At 37.2% G+C, this 21,676-nt stretch overlaps 1 protein-coding gene across 4 annotated transcripts in view; it reads left to right on the top strand.

Annotated features, from left to right (window-relative positions):
• The window catches only part of npnta (nephronectin a), a 57,671-nt gene that overhangs the window by 7,330 nt on the left and 28,665 nt on the right, over window positions 1-21,676 (top strand). For 2 of the 4 annotated variants that reach the window (XM_036212486.1, XM_024289967.2), the window contains exons 2-4: window positions 3,940-4,040; window positions 13,140-13,190; window positions 17,467-17,559. In XM_036212486.1, the coding sequence (XP_036068379.1) occupies window positions 3,940-4,040; window positions 13,140-13,190; window positions 17,467-17,559 (245 nt within the window). The remainder of the gene's footprint in view (window positions 1-3,939; window positions 4,041-13,139; window positions 13,191-17,466; window positions 17,560-21,676) is intronic. The other 2 variants (XM_036212488.1, XM_024289968.2) reach the window with 1 other exon arrangement.

Genomic DNA, 21,676 nt, shown 5'->3' with positions numbered 1-21,676 from the left:
CAAGAGGAGTCAAGTTATATGCTTTCACATCTGCAGATGTGCAATTTAAAAACAACTATTCAATAAAAATATGATGGCACATCTGGATATCAACTCACCCGGCCATGTTGCAGTTGTAATCTAACTCTTTATTTCATCACTCACTGACACCAGGAAAATAGTTGTAGACACAACATTGTTAAAAAAAAGCATAAATGTTTCATAAACACATTTCCATTTTCATTGGAGTGGGTCTTTAACCCTTTTGCAAGATTTTTGTTTTACACTTTATGAATTATAGAAACTGGAGCAAACATAGTTCAGAATAGATCCCAGACACAATTCTGACTGATTTTAAGATTAGCATAAAGTGAATTTAAAAAAAATAATAATAATATTCCAAAGAAATACTGAAAATTTGCACAAAAAAGTACCAATTTGAAACTTAAATGAGACGAAATTATAAACCTGTTACCAAATAATAAATCATGCTAATTTGCAAAAGCTGCTGTTTTGTGTTTTCATCTTTTTCTTTTATTTAATCTCTTTTTTGCTTTCATTCCTGACTTTACAGGTTTAGTTTTATAATTTTCTGTAGCCTTACAGAATAAACTATATTCATATTTACTTTATAGTAAAATATTCCCTTTGGCACACTACCGAGCAAAAGAGTTAAGAAATATGAGTTAGATTCATGAGTTCATTATCCTACTCAGAATTAAGACGTCTCAATCTCTGAGCCCCCGCCTTTCACTCCATGTGGTTTCCGCCCATTTTATGACATCATCCTAGAGCCGGCCTCAGCAGCGTGTCTGAATTTCATCCATGAAAACAAACAACATCCGATTTTTTTTTTTGCAGAGATGGATGTGCATAATGTGCAAATTAAAATAAAAACCTTTTGCTCATCAGCGCAACCTCAACAGAGATAGTAGGTTTATAGCTTGGGGGCGGAGCTGGAAGCACAAACTCTTCCTGGAAGGGGATGTTCCCACTTTCTTTTGTCACAATGTGAGGACCCATTTGTTTTTGTGGATTGGAAGGGGCTGGTGCTCGGTTTTGGGGAATGTTGAGAGATTTGTGAATGGATGGTTGTTTTTTTATGAGGAATGAACATTATAATATACTTAAATCTCAAAATAGTTAATTTTGCATGATACAGGCCTTTTAAGTCTTTGTTTATGTAGTTGAGCCTATTTGTATTTGGATCAATCATGTCCTGGTAGCCAGTGGGCTCAAATCCTCACCCTCAAGTAAAATTAATCCAGAATTCTGAGTTGAACCTGAATGGAAAATAAAACACAGCAGCTGTTAAAAGTGAATATAATCTTTCCTTTGGTAACAGTTTTGAGATTTATAGTTGTTTTTTTTTTAAGTTTCAAAATTACCTTTTTTTATTTGAATGCTTTGACTTTTTTTTAAATGTACAATTTAAATTTTAGTTTTTATTTCAAGTTTACAATGTGTAGTCTAATTTCAAGTTGCTTTCAAATGTTCTATCTTTTTATTAATTTGCAATCTGAATTTTCATTCACTTTAAGATCATCCTAATTTGACTCTATATTTGTTTGACATTTTTTTTATAGGTGGTTGTTTTATTTTCAGCTACACTATAACAAAACTTTATATTATGTGACGTATTAACCCTTTACTGACCCAAACCAGATAAGATCAATTAAAAAAATGTTTCTGCTGCTTATTGCCTTGGAGGAGTAATACACAAAATCAATGTTTGGTTGAGCAGGCAGTTAAAGGGTTAAGACGTTTTGAAATACTATGAAGGAGGTTTGCAAACTATGAGCTCCGATTTGATTTCTTTCTGTTCTCACCAGGTCCATTTTTTGCTGGATGATGGGACTGTCACTTTTTGTGCCCACAAATTATCTCCACAATACTCGTGCCAGAATTGTTGGTTGTTACTATAGCAGCAAAAAGCACATGGCATGAAAACATTGAGAAATGGGAAAACAAATATGTGGTTAGAAGGCAGATCATCGTAGGCAAATGAACAAAAACAGTTTGGGTTGTTTTTCAAAGGTGTAAATGGCAAAAAAAATAAAATCAAGATCCAAAAGAAAAAGATCTGTTTATAAAAGGTTTTAAACACAATTGACAGATTTAGCGTCCTATAATCACTTATATAAAAAATGAGTAGTTTGTCATCACTCGTCAAAATAAGGAAATTCTATTGCACTCATAACATTTCTTTGCAGTTTGTATTTAAAAAGGTGTAGTGTTCTATCTTTAAGTCTTTTTTCTTCCTTCCTTAATTTTCTACCTTTTTTTCTCTCATTCCTAATTTCCCCAACACTTGTTTTTTTTCCCTTTGCTTCCTCTTTTCTCATTACTTTATTCCTTCCTCCTTCTATCTTCTTCTTCTTCTCTGTGTGTTTTTGACTGACTGCCTTCTAGCTTGCCAGGCGCCAGGCAAACACTTTCCCGGATCTGCCACTCTCACTTAGCATCCGCCGGTTTACTTATTTGTTTATTTATTTTCAAAGCGGTGATTGGCAGAGGGAACAAGCATTAGCATTTCCCCCCGCCTGGTGGAAAGACACTAACAGGTACGGATGGATATCAGGGTGAGGATGCGCTTTGAACACGGAGCAAAAGCCTCACTTTCTCGCACAGATGCCAAATGAAACATCTTTTGTGTAAATTAGGTATATCAAGAGAGCTTCTGCCGTGTTTTGTTCAGGATTAAAGGGTTTCCAGCTCTTTTGAATAATAAGAGGTCTATATTTTCCACACAATCTGTGCATTTATTGGTGGAAAAACATCTCATATGCTCCTATAGCTAAATAGCCATTTGATACAAATGTTTTCTGGTAGTGAAAATAAATTCACCCGCTCATTTTGAGCTAAAAGCTTTGGTTAATTATCCAGCGCAAGGTTCCATCAGTTCGCTACATTGAACCTATTCCTGCTCCGTGTTCTCAGTGAATCTGTGATCAGCCTGGGTGCAGATAAGAAAGTAATCCAAAATGTGCCAAGAACCCATTTCCATTGATAAAATATTATATTACAAGTAATATTCTGCTGCAAAATGCCCCAGATGAAGAGAAGTGTCTTGAAAATAACCTTTAACTGTCTGAAACGCTCCACGTGAGGCCGTCTGTCCTCTTTTGTGACGGGAATAATAGCCTCTGCTGGCATCAGAGGCTGAGCTGTGGAAAACGTTACGTTTTCAAGGGCAGCAAGAAGTCTGAGGAAAAGGAAATCTCGGCAGGGACGTGGTTCACTCAGATCTGTGGGGCAACTCAAGGCCAAATTCTAATGAAATGTGAACAGAACTTTGAAATAATTTCTTACGAAGCCACTCCTTCATTACCCGGCAGTGTGTTTGTGGGATGGTTGTCATTCTGAAAGATCAAGCCATGTTTCATCTTCAATGCTCTTGCTGAGGAAGAAGGTCAGGTGTCTTTAATATAGATAACGAGTTCAAACAGGTGTCATTAATACAGGTAACGAGGATAGAGGATCCTCTCACAGAAGAAGTTATAGGTCTGTGATGGACAGAAATCTTGCTTTTTTTCCATGATAGTTTGCAAATTTATCTAAATATCATTTCACTATTATACCATAAAAGTTATTTTTTGTTGCAGTCAATTGCTGCTAAGGTAAAAAAAAAATGTATTTCTAAAAAAAAAATTGCACTGCCAATAAATCATACATTTAACAATTAAATGTAAATGAAATATGTTTCTTTTAATATGTAAGTAATATTTCATACTTCTCATATCCGTTGTACAATTTTTGTAAGGATGTGCGATCACACAATTTTTTTACAGCTAATTAATAACAATCTTATTACTTAATTTTGTTTTAAAAAGTGACATACTTGAAATAAATACTATTTCTCTTGATTGATGCAAAACACACCTCCATTAATACAATGAAATCTGATTTTTGAGTACTTTAATGGAACTGGCTAAGATCTGATGTAACCATCCATCACAGGTGGCCGCGGCAGATGGCGTCGTCCAACGGCCTGTGTCGATACGGAGCCAGGGTGGACTGCTGCTGGGGGTGGACGCGCCGCTCGTGGGGTCACTGCCAGCGTGAGTGCCAACATGCCTGCTGCTGCTTCTGAGGGCAAACGGGGGACTAACCGGGTTGCAAGGTTTCACGCTGGGTTCAAATGTGCCGTTAAACAGAATCATGCCGCACTGAGGCAAACACACACGGCTAACGGGGCTCCGGTGAAGTCTTTAAGGAAAGATTTATGACCTGATACCGTCGGCCACTGGAATTTATATTCACACTGCATGTGGCCTTCATGAAAAAGAGAAAGGGCCAACAGATGAATAGAAATGATATTGGAGTAAAGGAAACATGCTTAAAAAAAATCGTTTTTGACATTCTCTGGTGAGGATGTTCCTTGAAAAAAAGCATCATGTTTTCAACGTAAACACTTTGATAAACACTCCCCTGTCATATATGTCACCCAGTATTCACATACAGTTGTGAATGTACTAGTGGGTTTCAGATTATGTCTTTTCCTCACAAAATGTCAAATTCTTTGCATGGCTTGATGCCTGGAACTCTCGCCGCTTTGCTGTGGACGTTTGTTAAAGAAAAGCGGATTGCAGCACATGAATGTGCCTTTTCCATGGTGAGAATTTATCAACCTGTATTTCACAGAGACAGAAAGAAAGTACGTATCCACTTTCCTTCCAGCTGCTAGATTAAAAAGGAAAAAAAATCAGAAGTTCTGTTGTATGAGTGTTTGGCTTTAGGCAACAGCCATCAGTCGAGCAGCTTGGATTAGAAGTAGAAAAGGTGAAAGCAGGTGAGCTTGTCTGTTTTCAGAGGAGTGGAAATTTAAAGCTACACTGATGAAGTAAGCATGATATAACCTGTAATTACTGATCTCTAGAAAAGAAACACACTTTTCCCTCAAAGCTTTCATATTTTCTCAGTTATAAATAAAATGCCTGTGAAATACTTGGGTCAATAAACCATTCTGACACAGAGGCTGAACCGTCTCTTTAAGCAACAACAGTTTTGCACTAAAATCCTCAAAGGTTCAACAAATCATCTGATATGTCCGTAAACTATGCAGTTCTGTATGGTCAGGATGATCCAAAAGGCTTTTGTTTTGTGATTTACACCCTAGATTTAGCCAGTTTAATCATATAAATATAAAATACAGAGATCATTTTCTAAAGGCACTAAAAAATATTTATAGCAAAAAATAAGGTTTACAATTATGTTACAATAGGAATGCAATTTCTAAACTTTTTTTATTTTTTTAAGTTTTAAAGCTTTAACGCACACCTTTCTGTTAGATCAATTGGCTACATCTCATTTATTTTTGAATGCCACTGTTTGTGCATCATTCCAATCCTATTTTGACTTATCTACGGTGGCCCTGAGGGGCCAATCACATCAACAAATCACCTAATGCAAGGAAAAAAAAATATGTAACGGCAATTAAAAAAGAAAAAAAGAAAACGATAAACAAAATGAAACAAAATAAAAATGTATTGTTTCAGAAAACAAAAGTAATTTCCATCCATCCATCCATCCATCTTCTTGACCGCTTGTTCCCTTCCGGGGTCGCGGGGTGCCGGAGCCTATCCCGGCCACTGATGGGCGAAGGCGGGGTACACCCTGGACAGGTCGCCAGTCTGTCACAGGGCCTCAATCACACACCCATTCAGTCACCCACCCACACCTAGGGGCAATTTAGAGTCACCAATTAACCTATGAAGCATGTTTTTGGACGGTGGGAGGAAGCCGGAGTCCCCGGTGAAAACCCACGCATGCACGGGGAGAACATGCAAACTCCACACAGAAAGGTCCCAGCCGGGATTCGAACCGGGGCCTTCTCGCTGTGAGGCGAGAGCGCTAACCACTTGCGCCACCGTGCAGCCCAGTAATTTCCAGAAATCAAAATGAAATGCAAAACAATGCAGCACAATAAGAAATAGGAAAGATAGTATCGGAGATCTCAGATTGTATAATGATGTTTGAGTTTTTTTGAGTTTTCAATGTTTGATCACTAATAAAAGATTTTTGATTAATACAGAGCATACCAGGATTGGTTCATGCCAAAAAACATTTGTTTGGAATGATGGATAAACGATATCATCCTATCAGCGATGTCCCATAGCACCTACCTTTTAAGATTTCTCCTTTTTAAACATTTTTTTGTGATTTGGATTTGATTTAATGCGGTCAAATTTATTTTTCTAATACTTAGTGTTACACTATATATCATATTCTGAATAAATAAGGTGGCTATAACATTAAAACCAACTCATATTTGTGTATTGCATCTCCTAAAGATTCTATTTCAGGATTTAAGAGAGACTCGGGCTAGAATAGATTTCCCACAGACTTAAGATCAATAAACATTTTCTGGATGTAACACAATTGTAATGATAAGGATGTGATATCATGTCAAACCACCATAAAGAAGTTATTATGTCAGTAACAAAAACCATGTAAGATTGTAACAACTAAAAAATAAAAGTATACTAAATATGTCATTAAAAATTAAAAAATGTTTAAAAAATTGCTTTTTTTTATTAAAAAAAAACAACAACAAAAACCTGCTTCTGTATTCCAAATGTAATTTAACATTTAATGATCTGAATGTAATTGGGCTTTAATTCTTCAAAAGTGGCTTGTTTATGCATCACATGAATTTTAAACTAATCCAGGACACTTTATAGATGATTAAAAGAATTCAAAACAAGTTAATTGAATTATACTTCAATTACAATCTGTTTGAATCCAATTAATTAGGCATGTATTCAATAAAATGCCAATTCATAAAAGCATTTAGCTAAGGAAAGCATCAGAGCTCATCACAAGCTGATGGAGTGCATTTGAGAGTTCCCTCCATGGAAAAGGCTCGGAAAATGGATCAGGTCTGCATGTCGACTGCATCCATATACTCACACAAATAATAATCTACTCATTTTATTTATATTGTCTAAATTGTGTTTTTGCTTTTTTAGGTGGTGATGCTTTATAACAAACCCTTCTATGTGTGTTATCCTTTTATTTTGAGTATATTTCATGTTTTATTGTGGAGAATGAGACACACACTGCTTGATTTGGTTGTACAGTTAACCTCTTGACACACAAATTGATTGAGAGTAATCAAATTAAAACTTTATTTATTATGATGAGCTTCTCAAAGGGCTTTACAATTAAAAACACCCTTTACCCCACCTCCTGTCTAATAACACTTACATCCCATGATCCCACATGGGGAGTACTTAAAAGTAACTTGAGGAAATGAAACTAAATAAACAATTGATACTAAATTAAGGTAACTTTAAGTTTAATGCACATTTGCCTCAATTGGCATCAAGAGGTGAAGTAACCGACTTGGAGCCAAAAAGCAAGTTGTGCTTTTTGAGAGAAACTGCTAAGATTTTGAAATTAAAATAATTATATTACATGATTGTTCCCAGGTGGGCTGCATGGTGGCACAGTGGTTAGCGCTCTTGCCTCACAGCGAGAAGGCCCCGGTTCGACTCCCGGCTGGGACCTTTCTGTGTGGAGTTTGCATGTTCTCCCCGTGCATGCGTGGGTTTTCACCGGGGACTCCGGCTTCCTCCCACCGTCCAAAAACATGCTTCATAGGTTGATTGATGACTCTAAATTGCCCCTAGGTGTGAATGTGTGAGTGACTGGGTGTGTGAATGAGGCCCTGCGACAGACTGGCGACCTGTCCAGGGTGTACCCCGCCTTCGCCCTTCAGTAGCCGGGATAGGCTCCGGCGCCCCGCGACCCCGAAAGGGAAGAAGCGGTCAGGAACATGGATGGATGGATGGATGGATTGTTCCCAAACGCCTCAAAGATCTTGGCTTTTGAACTGGACAGCTTGTGCTGGATGATACTGTAAACAGCTCCAGTGTCATTCAGGGCCAGAGTCAACTGTCCTCCTGGCAGGAGTCAGCCCCTCCAGCATCCAGAGCTTCCCTGTGCATCATCACTGGACTCTTTTCAACTGCTCATGTTCAGTAAATTCTTGTTCTTTAGCTGAGATAGGAAGACAAAAATCCCTTAATCGTCTCAGCAGCTTACATTTGGGAGCAAAAAAGGGTTCATATTCTCATTGTTGAAGCTCAAATGTTAACTAAAATTACTGGAATGCAAATTAAATTACATTTATATAGTCAAAAAAACAAAAGTCTTTATTCTGCCAACAAAGCACAAATGTTGATAGTGTATCATAGTCATTTTTTTTAAAACAGTCATCTAATGCAAAATAAAACCCACATTTGTGTTCAATACTGACCAACCAAAGAGCAGTGTGTGAGCACGTTCTCTTTGTTGTTCTGGAGTCTCTCGTGTCTCTTGTTGAGAAGAAAATGTCAGCTAATTTTTGAGCTGAACTACAAAGCTTTTACTGTTGCCACTTCTCTTTTATCCCTGTGTTAGATTGCTCAGCGAGTGATTGCTTTAACGCTTCGAAATGCCACTCGCTGGGCACAACTTGGATCCATTCACCCACAATCAGGCTTCCATCAATTTAGGAGGGCTGCGATTTGGAGGGGTGAGGTGGAAGGTTTCTGCAGAGAGTGGAGTCGGGGGTGTGCGTGGAGCTCGGTGTGAGAGAATGCATTTGGAGCAGATTTTTTTAGGCTTTGGCAGCTCTCATCCAAAGTCGGTTTGTGCGACTTCTCTCAAAGAATGAGAGCTGTAATGGATCAACGTCATTTTTTTTTTAAAAGCTCCCAGATATAGGTGATGAAGAGAGGAGGACTTTAAGGAAAAAAACCTGTGGTGCATTCGAAATAGTTTAGAGGTTATTACTAAGACTGGATTCTTCCTGCAGCCAACTGAGGCATCGTGAAAGGGAGATTATTATGAAAAATCAGGCAGAGAAAGTGATAGAGAGCATGGCTTTTAGATTTATAGCGGAGGTAACCTCCATTCATAACCATCTGACAGGTCGTTTGAAAGGCAAACCCATACTTAAACTCTCTTCTAACCTCGTTTTGCCGTCTCAGTAACTGCTTGAACTTTTACAAACCTAAGTGAGGTTTACAGATAGGTAATTCTTACACATTTAACATAGAAATATACTGTTATTACAATGCTATTGCAACATAATTAGATGACTAACCTCAACCAAATTTCAGAACGATTTCCAAAAAGTGTGATTCCACTCAAAAATATAAAACATTTACAGAGTATAGATTCAGGACCCACTGTTTAGTTGATTTTGAGAGTTTATTTGTTTTATTTTGGACATAAATTGAGGTTCCAGCTTATAAAATCCATACAAACTGGATTTCAGAAAATGAGGATAATATGGAAAAAATTGTTTTTTGCAAAAAGATAGACAGAGATTGTCATTAATCAAAATAACGTATTTTCAAAATGATACGTTCATCTTCAATTCTTTAATAGTATAGGCAGGGTCCAGGTCCTGCTGGAAGATGAAGTCTGCATCTCCATCCAGATCTCCATCCAGATCCTCAGGAGAAGGAATCAAGTCTTCTGAAACAGTCTAGACTGTTGTTGTGTTTTTGGATTTCACATTACCAAATGAAAGAGTCACTTTACTTCCATCAGAAAACAGGACCACCGACCAACAGTCCAGTCATTTGTCTTGGCCCACTTGAGAAGTTTCCTCCATTGGTCCAAACTAAGCAGTGCCTTCACCTGAGGAACACAGAAGTTGTAGCCCACCTCCCAAATGCATCTAAATGAGGTGGTTTTTGAAGCTGTTCCTCCACCTCATTCCACTCACCCTGGATGTCTGCAGGTTCTTGAATCTTGTCCTTTTGATTATCTGCATCTTCCCCTGACATATTCTGCCCTTCCATTAGATCTCCTGTTGATCTGCTTGGACATAGCACTCGGTGAACACCCAGAATCCTTAGCTAAGAACTTTTGTGGCTTACCCAGACAATGGAGGGGATCAGTGATGGTTTTTTGATGGTTCTTCACCATATTTAACCAAACTGAACCAATTTAATGACATCTGGGCAGCCTGTGCAGGTGCTTTAAGTTTAGTAGATGATTAGTTGGTGAAACTCAGTTTCAAACATTCATGTCCTGTAAAGTTTGGGGAGAGTTATTCATTTTTGATTTCTTTCTTGAGGCAGACAACAATGATTATTAAAGTTTAAGAGGTGTAGTAATTTAACATTCTGACCTACACTCCATACCAGTAGGTGGCACTAATGCTCCTCATTACTGTGTGCCATCCACCTTAAAACAACATTAGAAGAAGAAGAATTTAGGTACTTTTCTCCAGAGAATCGAAATATTTGAAATCTCGTTTTGAGGTTTTATGAGCTAGAACCCTAATTTATGCAAAAATAAACAAATAATTTACTGTTTTTATGGAATATTAAAATATATATACTTTTGAATTAAACTTATTTACTATGTAATGGTTAATAATGAACCATGAAACATAATGCTTCGAAGCTACATAGCTGTCTGTAAAAAGAATCAATAAAAACTTTCAATCGGATCTTTAAATACACAAATGACTTTGCATGTGAAGTTGTGATTCATCTATGGGTCATTTCTCAAAAGACCTCTGAATTTCTCATTATTAATCCTATTAGAAAAATAGTAAATCTCATTTAAAACAAAGAGATTGCATATCATAATCTCCCAGAGAGTTCATAGGGGATTTTACAAATCCATTAAGATCAGGGTTTAGTTTAATTGAGTGCACTCTTTCTCTCTTTTTGATACTGTGGGCCTGATTAAGCCAAACTTTTGAACTGGTAACATGAGCTAGCAGCTGAGCTGGGCAAGGATAAAAGTGAACCCTCAGCTAATGTAATTCACTTCATCACGATTGTCTGTGGTTTCTTTGTCTCTGCCACCTGCTTTCATTATCCCTGGGCTCCGAAGTCTGTATTAAAAATGTCCCTTTCATCTGTTTGAAGTCACAGCAAGGCTTTCTTTGTTCAAACTTGAGGCAAAATCCTGCCAAAGTACTGCAAATACTACTGGTATTGTTTGATTTAGGTTTGCTTTTGCACAATGAATGGATTGAGTTTGAGTGATCAGTGAATTGCGAGTCATTTTTGACACCTTTTGTTTCTCAGATTCTCAAGTAAAGTCCTGCAGTTCCTATTGCTTCTCAGATGGGGGCGGTGTTGCCCGAACAAAGCAGGAAAAAAAACATGAAGAAAAAAATAGGCTACTGTTAGTAATTCTGGATCCAAATGAAATCTGCAAAGACGGATGATTGATGTTTTATGGTAAGGCTCAAATAAAGTGTAACTGAACCACTAGGCCACAGCAGGAATTTTGAAAGGAGCTTCAAACCATCGCCAGTTTATTCAAGCACAATCGCGTTTTCGATGGACGTAAGAGACGCAACAAAACAGAACACTGTACATTCCTCTCGGTCATGTTAACACTGAAATCCACCTTAAAATCTGTGACGAGGCGGGACTTCAGGAAACCACCAGTTCTTATTTGATCTGAGGCCATCGATCATGGACCTGTTTAAAGACAGGGGCACAATTCGCAACAGCAATTTAGGAGCTCACGCAGTTTTTTGCTTCCCATCTGCAAAAAAAAAAAAAAAAAGGCTCCATACAAAAAATAGAAATTATTTCACAAATGCAAATCCTTTTTAAACGGGCATGCAGATTCCTTTTTACACATTTGCAAACCTAAATATTTGGGGCAGGTTTATTTTGCAGTATGATGAAACTTGATTTTATGTATGAACTTGCAGTTGTGAATCCATTTAGTTGGGGGGTTTAAATCTTAATGGCTTTATTTTGAGCTTTAAAACCCCTCAGTACAGACTATTTAGACTTAAATTAACATTTTTGCTATTTTTTTTCTCGTTTAAACTCTCAAAGTGTGAACTTCAGTAAAAAATATAAATAAATATTATAGAGTGAAAACAAATATCTGATCATAGTTTATTACCACACGAGGTTGATTGACAAGGTCAACAGCCAATCGGGATGCAGAACCAGTGCCCTGAGAAACTCTATGAAACATCAAGGCTGCAAAAGGTGAACTACTATCTAACTGCACTGACCCCTCGCACCATATTCTTTCTGTTTTCCTACTTTTTTAAGGTCCCCTCTGTTTTCCTTCACCACAGCTCTTAGGTCTTTTACGCCCTCTTGTCCATTCCCATTCTTTGCACGAGGGTTCTCTATGAAATCTCACCACCACACAAACAATGTGGACAATCTAAGGCAATGCATCCTGCTGGGAATCAAACTTGCGAGTGGGAATTTGCCCCATAGGTAGGAATTTAAAAGCCCTTAGGATCACTCCACAGTAAACAATATAACTCAAAGGCTGTCAGTCAAGTGAAACATTGAGCAATTTCTTTGAAACTGCTGATTTTTTTTTTATTTTATTTTTTTTTCCCAAAATGCTTGAACACTTGATCCTCAGAATCCTGCCTCTTGATAAAGATGCTTCAGCCACTTGGGAGCTCTTTTCTCAAGTATGTGTTATCTACCAAATAGGTAACTGCCTTATATTTCAACATGTCATGTCAGGTTGGGGAGGGGCTTAGTCAATCCAATCCTGAGAGCCTCATAAGGTTTCATATGAAGTTCTCAAAACACTTTAAAGTCCTTGAAGCCTGAAGTGCAACGCAGTGTAAGTTACATGTTTGATGTACTCAAAATGCTTCAGTTTCTGTTTAGCTCCAAAACTTTTAGTGATATTGATGTTTAATTGTGCTTCACACAGATAGATGATGAGAGGTGGCTTGATGGACTGGCACCTGGGAAACCAGGGTTTGATTTAGGGATGAGCTAAATCCAGTGTGGGTCCTGAGAGAAGACTCTATGCTTCTGCCTAGTGGTTCTGGTCTCCCTGTACCGGTCCCTAGCCTGGATAAAATACAGGGTTGTGTCAGGAAGGGCATCTGGCGTAAAACTCTCTGAAAACCAAATGTAGGGATCGGTGAAAGCCGATTTGCTGTGCCGACCCCTGATGGGATAAATGATGAGAGGACTCTTTAGAACCTTTTCTTCACTGTTTTATTAGTAAAACAACAAGGACACGTGTGACTCCAGAACTCCAGATTGTGTTTGTATGTCTGATTTGTTCCCAGGAATGTTTGCTTGTCAAATTGACCTGGCTGTGCACTCATCAACATCACCTTTTTTGTTTGTATCCTCCCAAAGACTAAACAAGCCCTGCCATCTTTGTTTGTATGGCTACTTCTTTTGCAGCTCTCTTCGCCTTTACTCACAGAGTAGTCGGGATAAGGTGCCAGCCCCAAGGTTAGCTCCACAAGTTTCTTGAAATAATCTTCTGAGACGTCTTCTGCTGGGGGCGCATCCTCTGAATCCTGGACTCACTCACTTATTTAGCGATCCCAACGCTCCCTTCCCACTCGCTTGCAGCACTAACCGACACCTCCTCCCCCCTCTTAACAGCAGCTAACGCTTCCCTTCTGCCCTCAGATCTATGCAAATAACCCACAACCAGCAGACCTCATGTCACTGGAAGCCATGTCTAACATGAATTATTCTGAGATTTTTTTTTTTTTCCTGGAGGTTATGAATATTCATGACACCCTCTGGACAGCCACTTTATATATTAATGTGACCCTTGGAGGTGAAATCCACAATGTATGTAATGATAGACAATAATCTACCCATGCTGTAATTACATCGCAGTGATAATGTTGATTTTACTCGTTAGCACATTCATCAAACAGTTGAAATGCCATATGTTAGATTTCAAGTCAAATTAGTAATACATATTTACTAGTTTTAGAAAGAAATGATCAAAACAATAATGATTTTAGTGTTATTAATTATGATTGTGTTCTGCACAGGTAATGTTTATTTTACAAGCAGCAGCACTAGTTTATGATTGAATTTAAATGCTGTTCCTCTCACCGTTCTGAGTGGCAGATAAAATGAAATTGGTTAAATAAACTAGCTTATTGTTATGATAGACCTGGAACAGGAGTCCTTCCTTTTATTTGACTTTTTAGTCTACATCCAATATATTAGTGGCTTTAACCTTAGCTGTGGTTAATAACTGCAGCTGTCTTTCTGTCCGCCGGACTAGAAACTCTAAAGTATGTCCACAAATGCAAAGCTAATGACGCTTGCCTCTGATCTCGCTAATCCAGCCAACCTGTATCGAGGAAACAAACACAAAACATCCAAGAGAGCCGCTTTGCTCAATTCTTTTTATCTATGAACAAAGCTGAGATGAACATCTGCTTTCCTTTTAGGTTTATTAAGCAGATTTCAGGACGCTATAGGAATTACAGTACCAAAAAGCCAGCGTCAGCTGTTTATTTTAAATTACTGAATCCAAAAGAAATTTCTCCCAGTTCAAAAATAGGGAGCTGCGTGACCAAAAAAAACAAAAAAACAACTAAAGTGACTATACTAAAGGATAAAATGACTAATGAAACATGGATATGGCTGTTAAAGTCCCTCTGATGATCTTTCATGTATTTTAAAATACATTTTTATTCAAAAACTTGTAATTTTATAGAACATAGCTTCTGTAAAGCGGTGGTAGTTCAACAGAAATTCAAAACAAAAATGTTAGTGAGACTGTTGGCATGGAGCAACCCCGCCCCCTTTCCTTTCCCCATTGCTGAGACCTCAGAGCAGGGAGGTGTGGCCCACCCAGCATAGTTTCTACTTCACAAATGAGCACTTTTGATGCTATATTTTGATCTTTTCCTGATTCACAACTATTTAAATAAAAAAATACTTAGAAATGTAGTTTTGTGCTTAAATTTATTTATTTTCTTTTAACATATGTCCACCGTTATAATAAAAAAGGCCACAAAAACCTGATAAAAACACAAAAAATATGATTCTTGAGAGAGGGTCTAAGCAAAAATCTGAAACTTTAATTGAGCTTTAATGGAAAGACTATTTATAAATTCTTATAGTTTTCTGTTTGACATCTGGCAGGTACATTTTTATTTCAAAATCCACCAAAACACAAACAAAAATGCATGTAAATGTACAAATATACAGAATCTAACTGCAGATATACTGCATTCAAACCTAAAGTAATAAGAACAACTCTGTATGTGTGAGGAGATTCCACTTCGGATCAGATTTAAAACTAATCATGCTAATCACAAATATGAAGGATTTTCACAACAAGGTATCTAGGAAACACCAGCTTTATTTTGAAATTTGAATGCATTATGTTGGTCCTAAAGTGATTCTCACTCAGGATTATAGTAGTTTTCTAAAACTGAGTGAAGATTTTGCTATAGATAGATCAGTTTTTTTTATTTATTTATTTATTTATTTTTTTAATAAGGTCTCCATCCACTAATCTGGAATGTTCTGGGGCATTAAAGCTAAAGGTCGCACTCATGAATAGAGGAAAACCAAACATCCATTTAGCATGAGTCTAAATTGATGTCTTTTTGGTGATATGTAGGGAATCACCATTACAGCATCATTAAAATCTACATTCAAACCCATCATTATGCTCTGCCGTTACGACCAAAGCAGTAATTAAATCATCTAATAGCTTTTTTTCTACTATGACATAATTAATGAAGCTTTAAATAAAAATCAGCCCCACTTTTCAGATGTGCCTTGCAGCAAACTGCACATCCAGATAGAACGGAACGGCCTCCAGCTCACTGAGACGGAAAGAGTCAGTGGAGCCGTACGACTTCATCTTTGTTCAGACTCCAATTATTGCCGTCTACGCTCTGTGTAAGATCTGCAGGGCAGCTTTTTACTGACAAACTAATTATAAGCTCTTGCTTTTTGGTGCTTTAATTGTTTCGGTTTCCGTCTGAAAGGAAAATATCCCCCCTGGTCTTAGTTTCCTCTGTAAATGTCAATACTGTTTTTTCCCCCATCTTCTAGATCAAATAGTGAAAGTCAGGAGTTTTCATTTTCAGAAAAAAACACAAGCTGAGTCACATACGTTAGCTGGATCGTTAACTCTTCACACTACTGGTCTTCCAGTATAGATTAACTGACTGTTCAATCGGAATGTTTTAACTAGAATTAATCACATCACTCCTGCTCTGAAGTTCTCACGCTGGAAACCATTTACTTCCAGAACTGATTTAAAGGGTCTAAATCATGCTATTCTCAAGCCTCTCAGAGCTAACTATATCCATATATATTATAATTTATCACCTTTGGGACACTAAAGAACACATTTTTCATGAAATATGAGTTATTTTCGTGAGCTCTTCTTCCTACCCGGAAATAAGACTCCTCGATCTCTGAGGCACCGCACCTGAGGGCGGTGCTGGCAGTGCAGACTCTTCCTGGAAAGGGGCTGTTCTCCCACATTCATACGAAGGAGGGGGATCTAGTCATTTTCAGGAAGGGGCTGGTGCTCAGAGTGCAGGGTTTTAGAGGAATTCTCACAGAATGGAGCAAAATACAGCTTTGTTTTTGTGGGGAATTAACATTACAAGACATTTTAAAGCCCAAAAAAGTCAATTTTGTATGTAATGGGCCCTTTAAAGGGTGACTGCTAGTTTGTAAATCTTAAAGTCCCACTCCGTTCATCTTTTGATCTATTTTTAATGTCTATGTCGGCGCATCATCATTCCATCATCTTTGTTTACACCCTCTCCTGTTAGCTTACAGCCCCTTACAATCCCAACCAAACATTATGAGGAAAAATTAATAAAATTGGCGACCAATATTTAAGCTATCTAGCGTACAGTTTTGAGCCAGATGCCAGCTCGGACAAGAAGAACAAAGATGGATGCAGTCGTCTGCAAGTGGATCAGGAAGCTTGTGGCCTGTCAAGTGTCACACCTGTCTCAGCTACAAGCTTCTCCCAACTGTCTTTATATGTCTGCTCCTGATTCACAACAATATGATGAAAAAAATACTCAGAATTTTGAGATTGATTTTCTTTATATATGTCCGCAATCAAAAGAACACTGATACAATGTTAAAAACACCAAAAACTCAATTTTGTTTGTATCAGTCTTTAAATATCTGTCTATTTTTTTTGCTGGTAAATCCACTAAAGCTTTAACATCTGCAGAAATCAGCCAGTAAATGTTGAATGATTGACTCCCCATCTTAGGAAGCTCGACTTTATCCATTATTAAATCCAAACTGACTTGTTTTGGGTCTTTTCTGATGTTACTATTTAGCATGCACACCTTTACTGCTACACCTCTTTATTCAACCTTTTAACAATTTTACTTTCTCTCTTTTTATGTTTCATTTTTCTTTTGGTATCGCTGTTGGTGCTTTTCCTATCTCTATAGTGTATTTCTGATTGGGAGCAGCAGTACACAGAAATCCAGACACATTTTAACTTTTTATCTAAATGTCAAAGTTTTGTGTCTTGTGAACTTTGACATACTTGAAAACTGTTTTATGCTGAAGTGAAGGAAATGTTCTTTTTTTATGAAGTTCCAGTAATAGATTTGTCAGTGATGATAGTGCTGCATATTTCCTGCTTGAATGAGTCATGATGCTGCAAAATTGCAGCAATTATATGGGATTAAGAGCTCTGTCTTCCAGATCTGGTACAAACCTCCCTCCTAATCTTTGACCCCTCCCTGAACAGCGGTGTGCCAGCCTGCCTGCAAACATGGAGACTGCGTGGGACCAAACAAGTGCAAGTGCCACCCCGGCTTCACCGGCAAGACCTGCAATCAAGGTGAGTTTTTTTTTTTTCTTTTAAATAAGGTGTGCACTCTGATTTTATTGGTTTGCAAAAAGTCTCTGAAAGGGAAGTGCCCACCAAAATAAAAGCAAGTGCTCCTCATCTATTCATGCCAGCTGACATAAATATTCTTGAAAAAGCAAAGCAGAAGGGCGGCCCTAGCAACAGCGGGGTCCATCTCCTGTATTGTGGTCCCAGTCTCCATGGCACTTTTCCAAAACAGTAAAGCAGCAGCTGGAACTGAGGCTGCTTTGCCCTTACTTGACAGTATTGAGTTGCTTTAATCACAGGGAAGGAGGTGCAAAGTAAGCGCTGACTCAGCTTTAATTAAAGTGAGAGCTGGCTACGCTGATTGATCCCGGGAGCGCATCGTCCATCCTTCCCGCGCCGTCTCGATCACTGATCTGACATGACTTGCTCAGCCTGACTTGGTCTCAAACTGGGTTTATCTGTTTTGAATGCTGGTGGACTGTAGGTGTTGAAAAGCGTTAAAGCTCCTCATTTAGCTGTAAGTTGACTGTCATCCAAGCAGTCTAAGAATACCTGTGGAATTCATGCCCTGAGACAGGAATAGGATAGTGTGTAATTAAAAACAAGAGCGAAGGGGGGGGATTGCTGAAATCCTTTACAGGATGTTTCAAATGACTCATGCTGCATTTCAAAGCTACAGTTGGCTCCTCTTTGCCCTGGCAGACGTCTCCACTTTGTTTTAATCTGCAATAAAAAATAAAGGTTCAGCTTCTCTTATTCACTCAGAATAGACTTTTCTCCTTTCAGACCGACTGAGATGAAACCAGCCATTTAACCAAGTTGTCCTCTTGTATTTTATTTAAACTCTACATGTTTTACAGAGATTAAAATCTGACCTCACTACTAGCAGCATGCTAGACCTCTCGGCCCGTGTAGGTGGTGATGACCTTCTTTTCTGACTTAAGCCACCCCCACGCCATAGAAGCCAATCTTATTATTCTGAATCCAGGGATCAGACTTTCTCACTGAAATGCAGCTCAGGCTGAGCCTGGATTTGGAGTGCACCCTTTTGACACACCAGGTAGAACATATTTAATTGTAACGCCCCCTCTTGCATTTGTTTTGCGAGGAGGAACAGGCTGTTGAAAGCTGTCCCTCAGAGGTCAAGGAGTCTGCAATAGCTTTAAAATAGCGGTGAAACCTATCGCAAAACTCACGAGTTTAGGGTCACTGTTCGGATCCTTTTTTGGATCAGTAAAAAAGAAATAACAGGAAAAAATAACTAATTTAAAACCTAATATTATTTTTTTTAAAAAAAAGCTTTAAAACATATATAAAGTACTTCAAAACATATACTCTCAGAAGCTTTTTTTACATCAAAACATTTGCTGATGGGGGTTCCGCAGTACATTTGTGTACACCCGTACGTTAAAATGTGTTTATATTCTGTGAAAATGTTGCCCAGACACATAGGATACTTAACTATTTACTTGTGAAATCAAAAGTTATATTTTAGGAAATATATCACCCAAAAAAGCCTGAAAAATGTTTACTTACAACAAACTTATGTCAGTTTTTTTTTTTTTTTATTTAAAATGTACTTCGAAGCCAAATGCAAATTCTTACATATCTGCCATAAAGTCCCAAAAGAGGCAAATCTGCATAAAACCTTTAAAATAAAACTGATTTTAGGGCAGCCAAAAAATTAAAGTTAATTAAAATAGACAATAGTATCTGCCCAGATGTCTTTTAATTGTTGTTTTATTGGTTGTAATATTTGTTTTACTTTTTTTATGTTTTTATATCTTTTATACTTTTTATGACTTTTATAATGTTCTCTGCCTTTCCTGTGTGCATCTTAAGCCTCCTTAGCTGGTGGTGGAAGGGGCTTTACAAATGAATAAATGAAATGAAATAGAAAATCTACAATGATAGGAAAAAGAAGTAGAAAAAGAACACACCTGAATTCTTCATCTGTGGATGAACGTTTGTAACAAAACAAGAATTTTTCTTTGTGTTTCTTTGTGGATGCCCAGATGGGAAATTAGTATGAATATAACTTTAAATTTATGACATCTAACAATGTTTTTTTCCAAATAAAACGTACAACTTCCATGTTTGGAAAAATAAAATTACAGCAAGACCAAATTTCAAAATGTGGCTGTTTTATCCCTCCGTTGGGGCTCTTTGGCTTTAAAAATATTACAAGATTTTTTAAATAAGGTTTTTAACTCTTATATTAGCAAACCGATTGAATAAAGATAGAAATAAATGAATCTACATTCACAGTGGTTTGTTATTACAACAAGTTAGAAGCACATATTCTTATTTTTTGCTACACAACAGTGTCTAGTTGTATAAAGGCAACATTTTTGAAGTATATATTTGCATTTACATGTATAGATTGTCTTTTAAAAATTTGAATCTACTTCAATTTTGTCATTTTTGTTTTTATATTAGCATAAAAAGGATGAAGGTGAACTAAAGATTTTTAATTAAAATAAATCTACAGTAGCATTATTTTGACACGGTGTGGGTTTTATTTTGAAAAAAATTTGTATCCCCAAAATTAAAAATAAATATTGTTTTTGAAACCTTAAAAAACACTTCAATAATTCAATTGTAAAAATTCAAAAGCTACATTTAGTAAATGAATGGTCGCAAAAACATACATAAAATGTTTTTTTCTGAACAGTTAAGTGGGACTCTGCTAATTTAGAGTCCAATTAAACTCTTTGAACACAAGGAATTGTTTTTTTTCCCTCAAAAGTTGCCAATAAAAAATGCTGTGCTCTATATTTTATAGAAATATATACATATTTTTTAAATCAAACAAAAAATCCTAATAGGCTCCTCATGAGGCTTAATTACACCACACTGGGATATTTGGCTTCCGCTTTTCAATTGGTTAATTAAGAAGTACCACCATTCTGGCGTAAATACATGCATCTCTTTACTAACACTTTTTTATTTTATTACAGAGAAGCATGCCTTTTTTTAAAAAAAAATGTCTTCTGCCTTTGTTTTAAAAACAAAAAAGTTTGTGAACATACTGTTTTAAAGATTGAACTGTTGGCTTTTTTGCCCCGAGACTCGTTTGAAATGCAGCAATTAACGAGCAGTTTGAGGCTTTTGTCCTCCTCACACTTTTCATCAGTTTTTAGCGGTTCAACTTAAAGGTCAGAGCTTTCAGGATTTATTCAAATGACTGATGATAGAAAAAAAAAAACACACCACCTCCTACTCACTTGATGCATGCAAAAAAACTAAAAATGAAGGAGGAGGAATGAAGAAAAGTGCTCTATATTGTTGGTAATATGAAATAGCGCTTTTGTGACAATGAACTGATGTACCTCACAACATTTTAGGAGTTATCGTGTCCAGGACTGTTTTTGTGTATAGAAAAAGCAAAAAAACATTCATTTCTTTGAGCATTTTTTCGTCGTCTAACACTTTTATTAAATATTTGCACTTCAAGGACTGCATTTTTTCTAGTCATCCGTCAAATAATTTAACTTTAAGTGTTTAATTTTTTCTGCTTGTTAAGGTGTAGCAGTGAAACTAAATTAATCACTTAGTCTCTTCGGAGTGGATTTCAAAGGAGAGAATGTGATTATTTTCATCCTGAATGAAACAAATAAATCCACGGTTAAGATTGACAAGCGCTACTTTCACAATGGTAATTAATTTGAAGAGGCGCCTCAGCATGGGTGATGAGGTAAATTGTTCATCTTGACAGGGTGGCGGGGAGAGATGAATATGCTCCAGCTGCATAAATAAACTCATTATAGGGATAACCTGTGCAACAGTTTGGCAGCACACCCCCCACCCCCCTCTGGTCCCATCATCTTAATAAGATGGTTATTTTTACGCAGGTAGATTTAATTATCGTAACGTCCGAATGAAAGACTTTGCTGGAGGAGCGGTTCTTGTTCATTAAAGGCCCCACAGCTGCATGACTTCCAGATGCCGCTCCACACTGGAGTTATGATTGATCAGATACACTTATTTTTAATTCCTCTTTTCAGATTATTACCATCTGGGTTCTTTTTTTTTTACCCTTTATCTTCAGAAATGGTTCACAAATTAATCATTGATTCTTCTCTATTACTGTTTGTGATGCTCTTAACAGTTCACATGT

The sequence above is a fragment of the Oryzias melastigma genome, linkage group LG1 (assembly GCF_002922805.2).
Source record: "Oryzias melastigma strain HK-1 linkage group LG1, ASM292280v2, whole genome shotgun sequence".
Lineage (NCBI taxonomy): Eukaryota > Metazoa > Chordata > Actinopteri > Beloniformes > Adrianichthyidae > Oryzias > Oryzias melastigma.
This window is presented reverse-complemented; position numbering and strand designations above follow the sequence as displayed.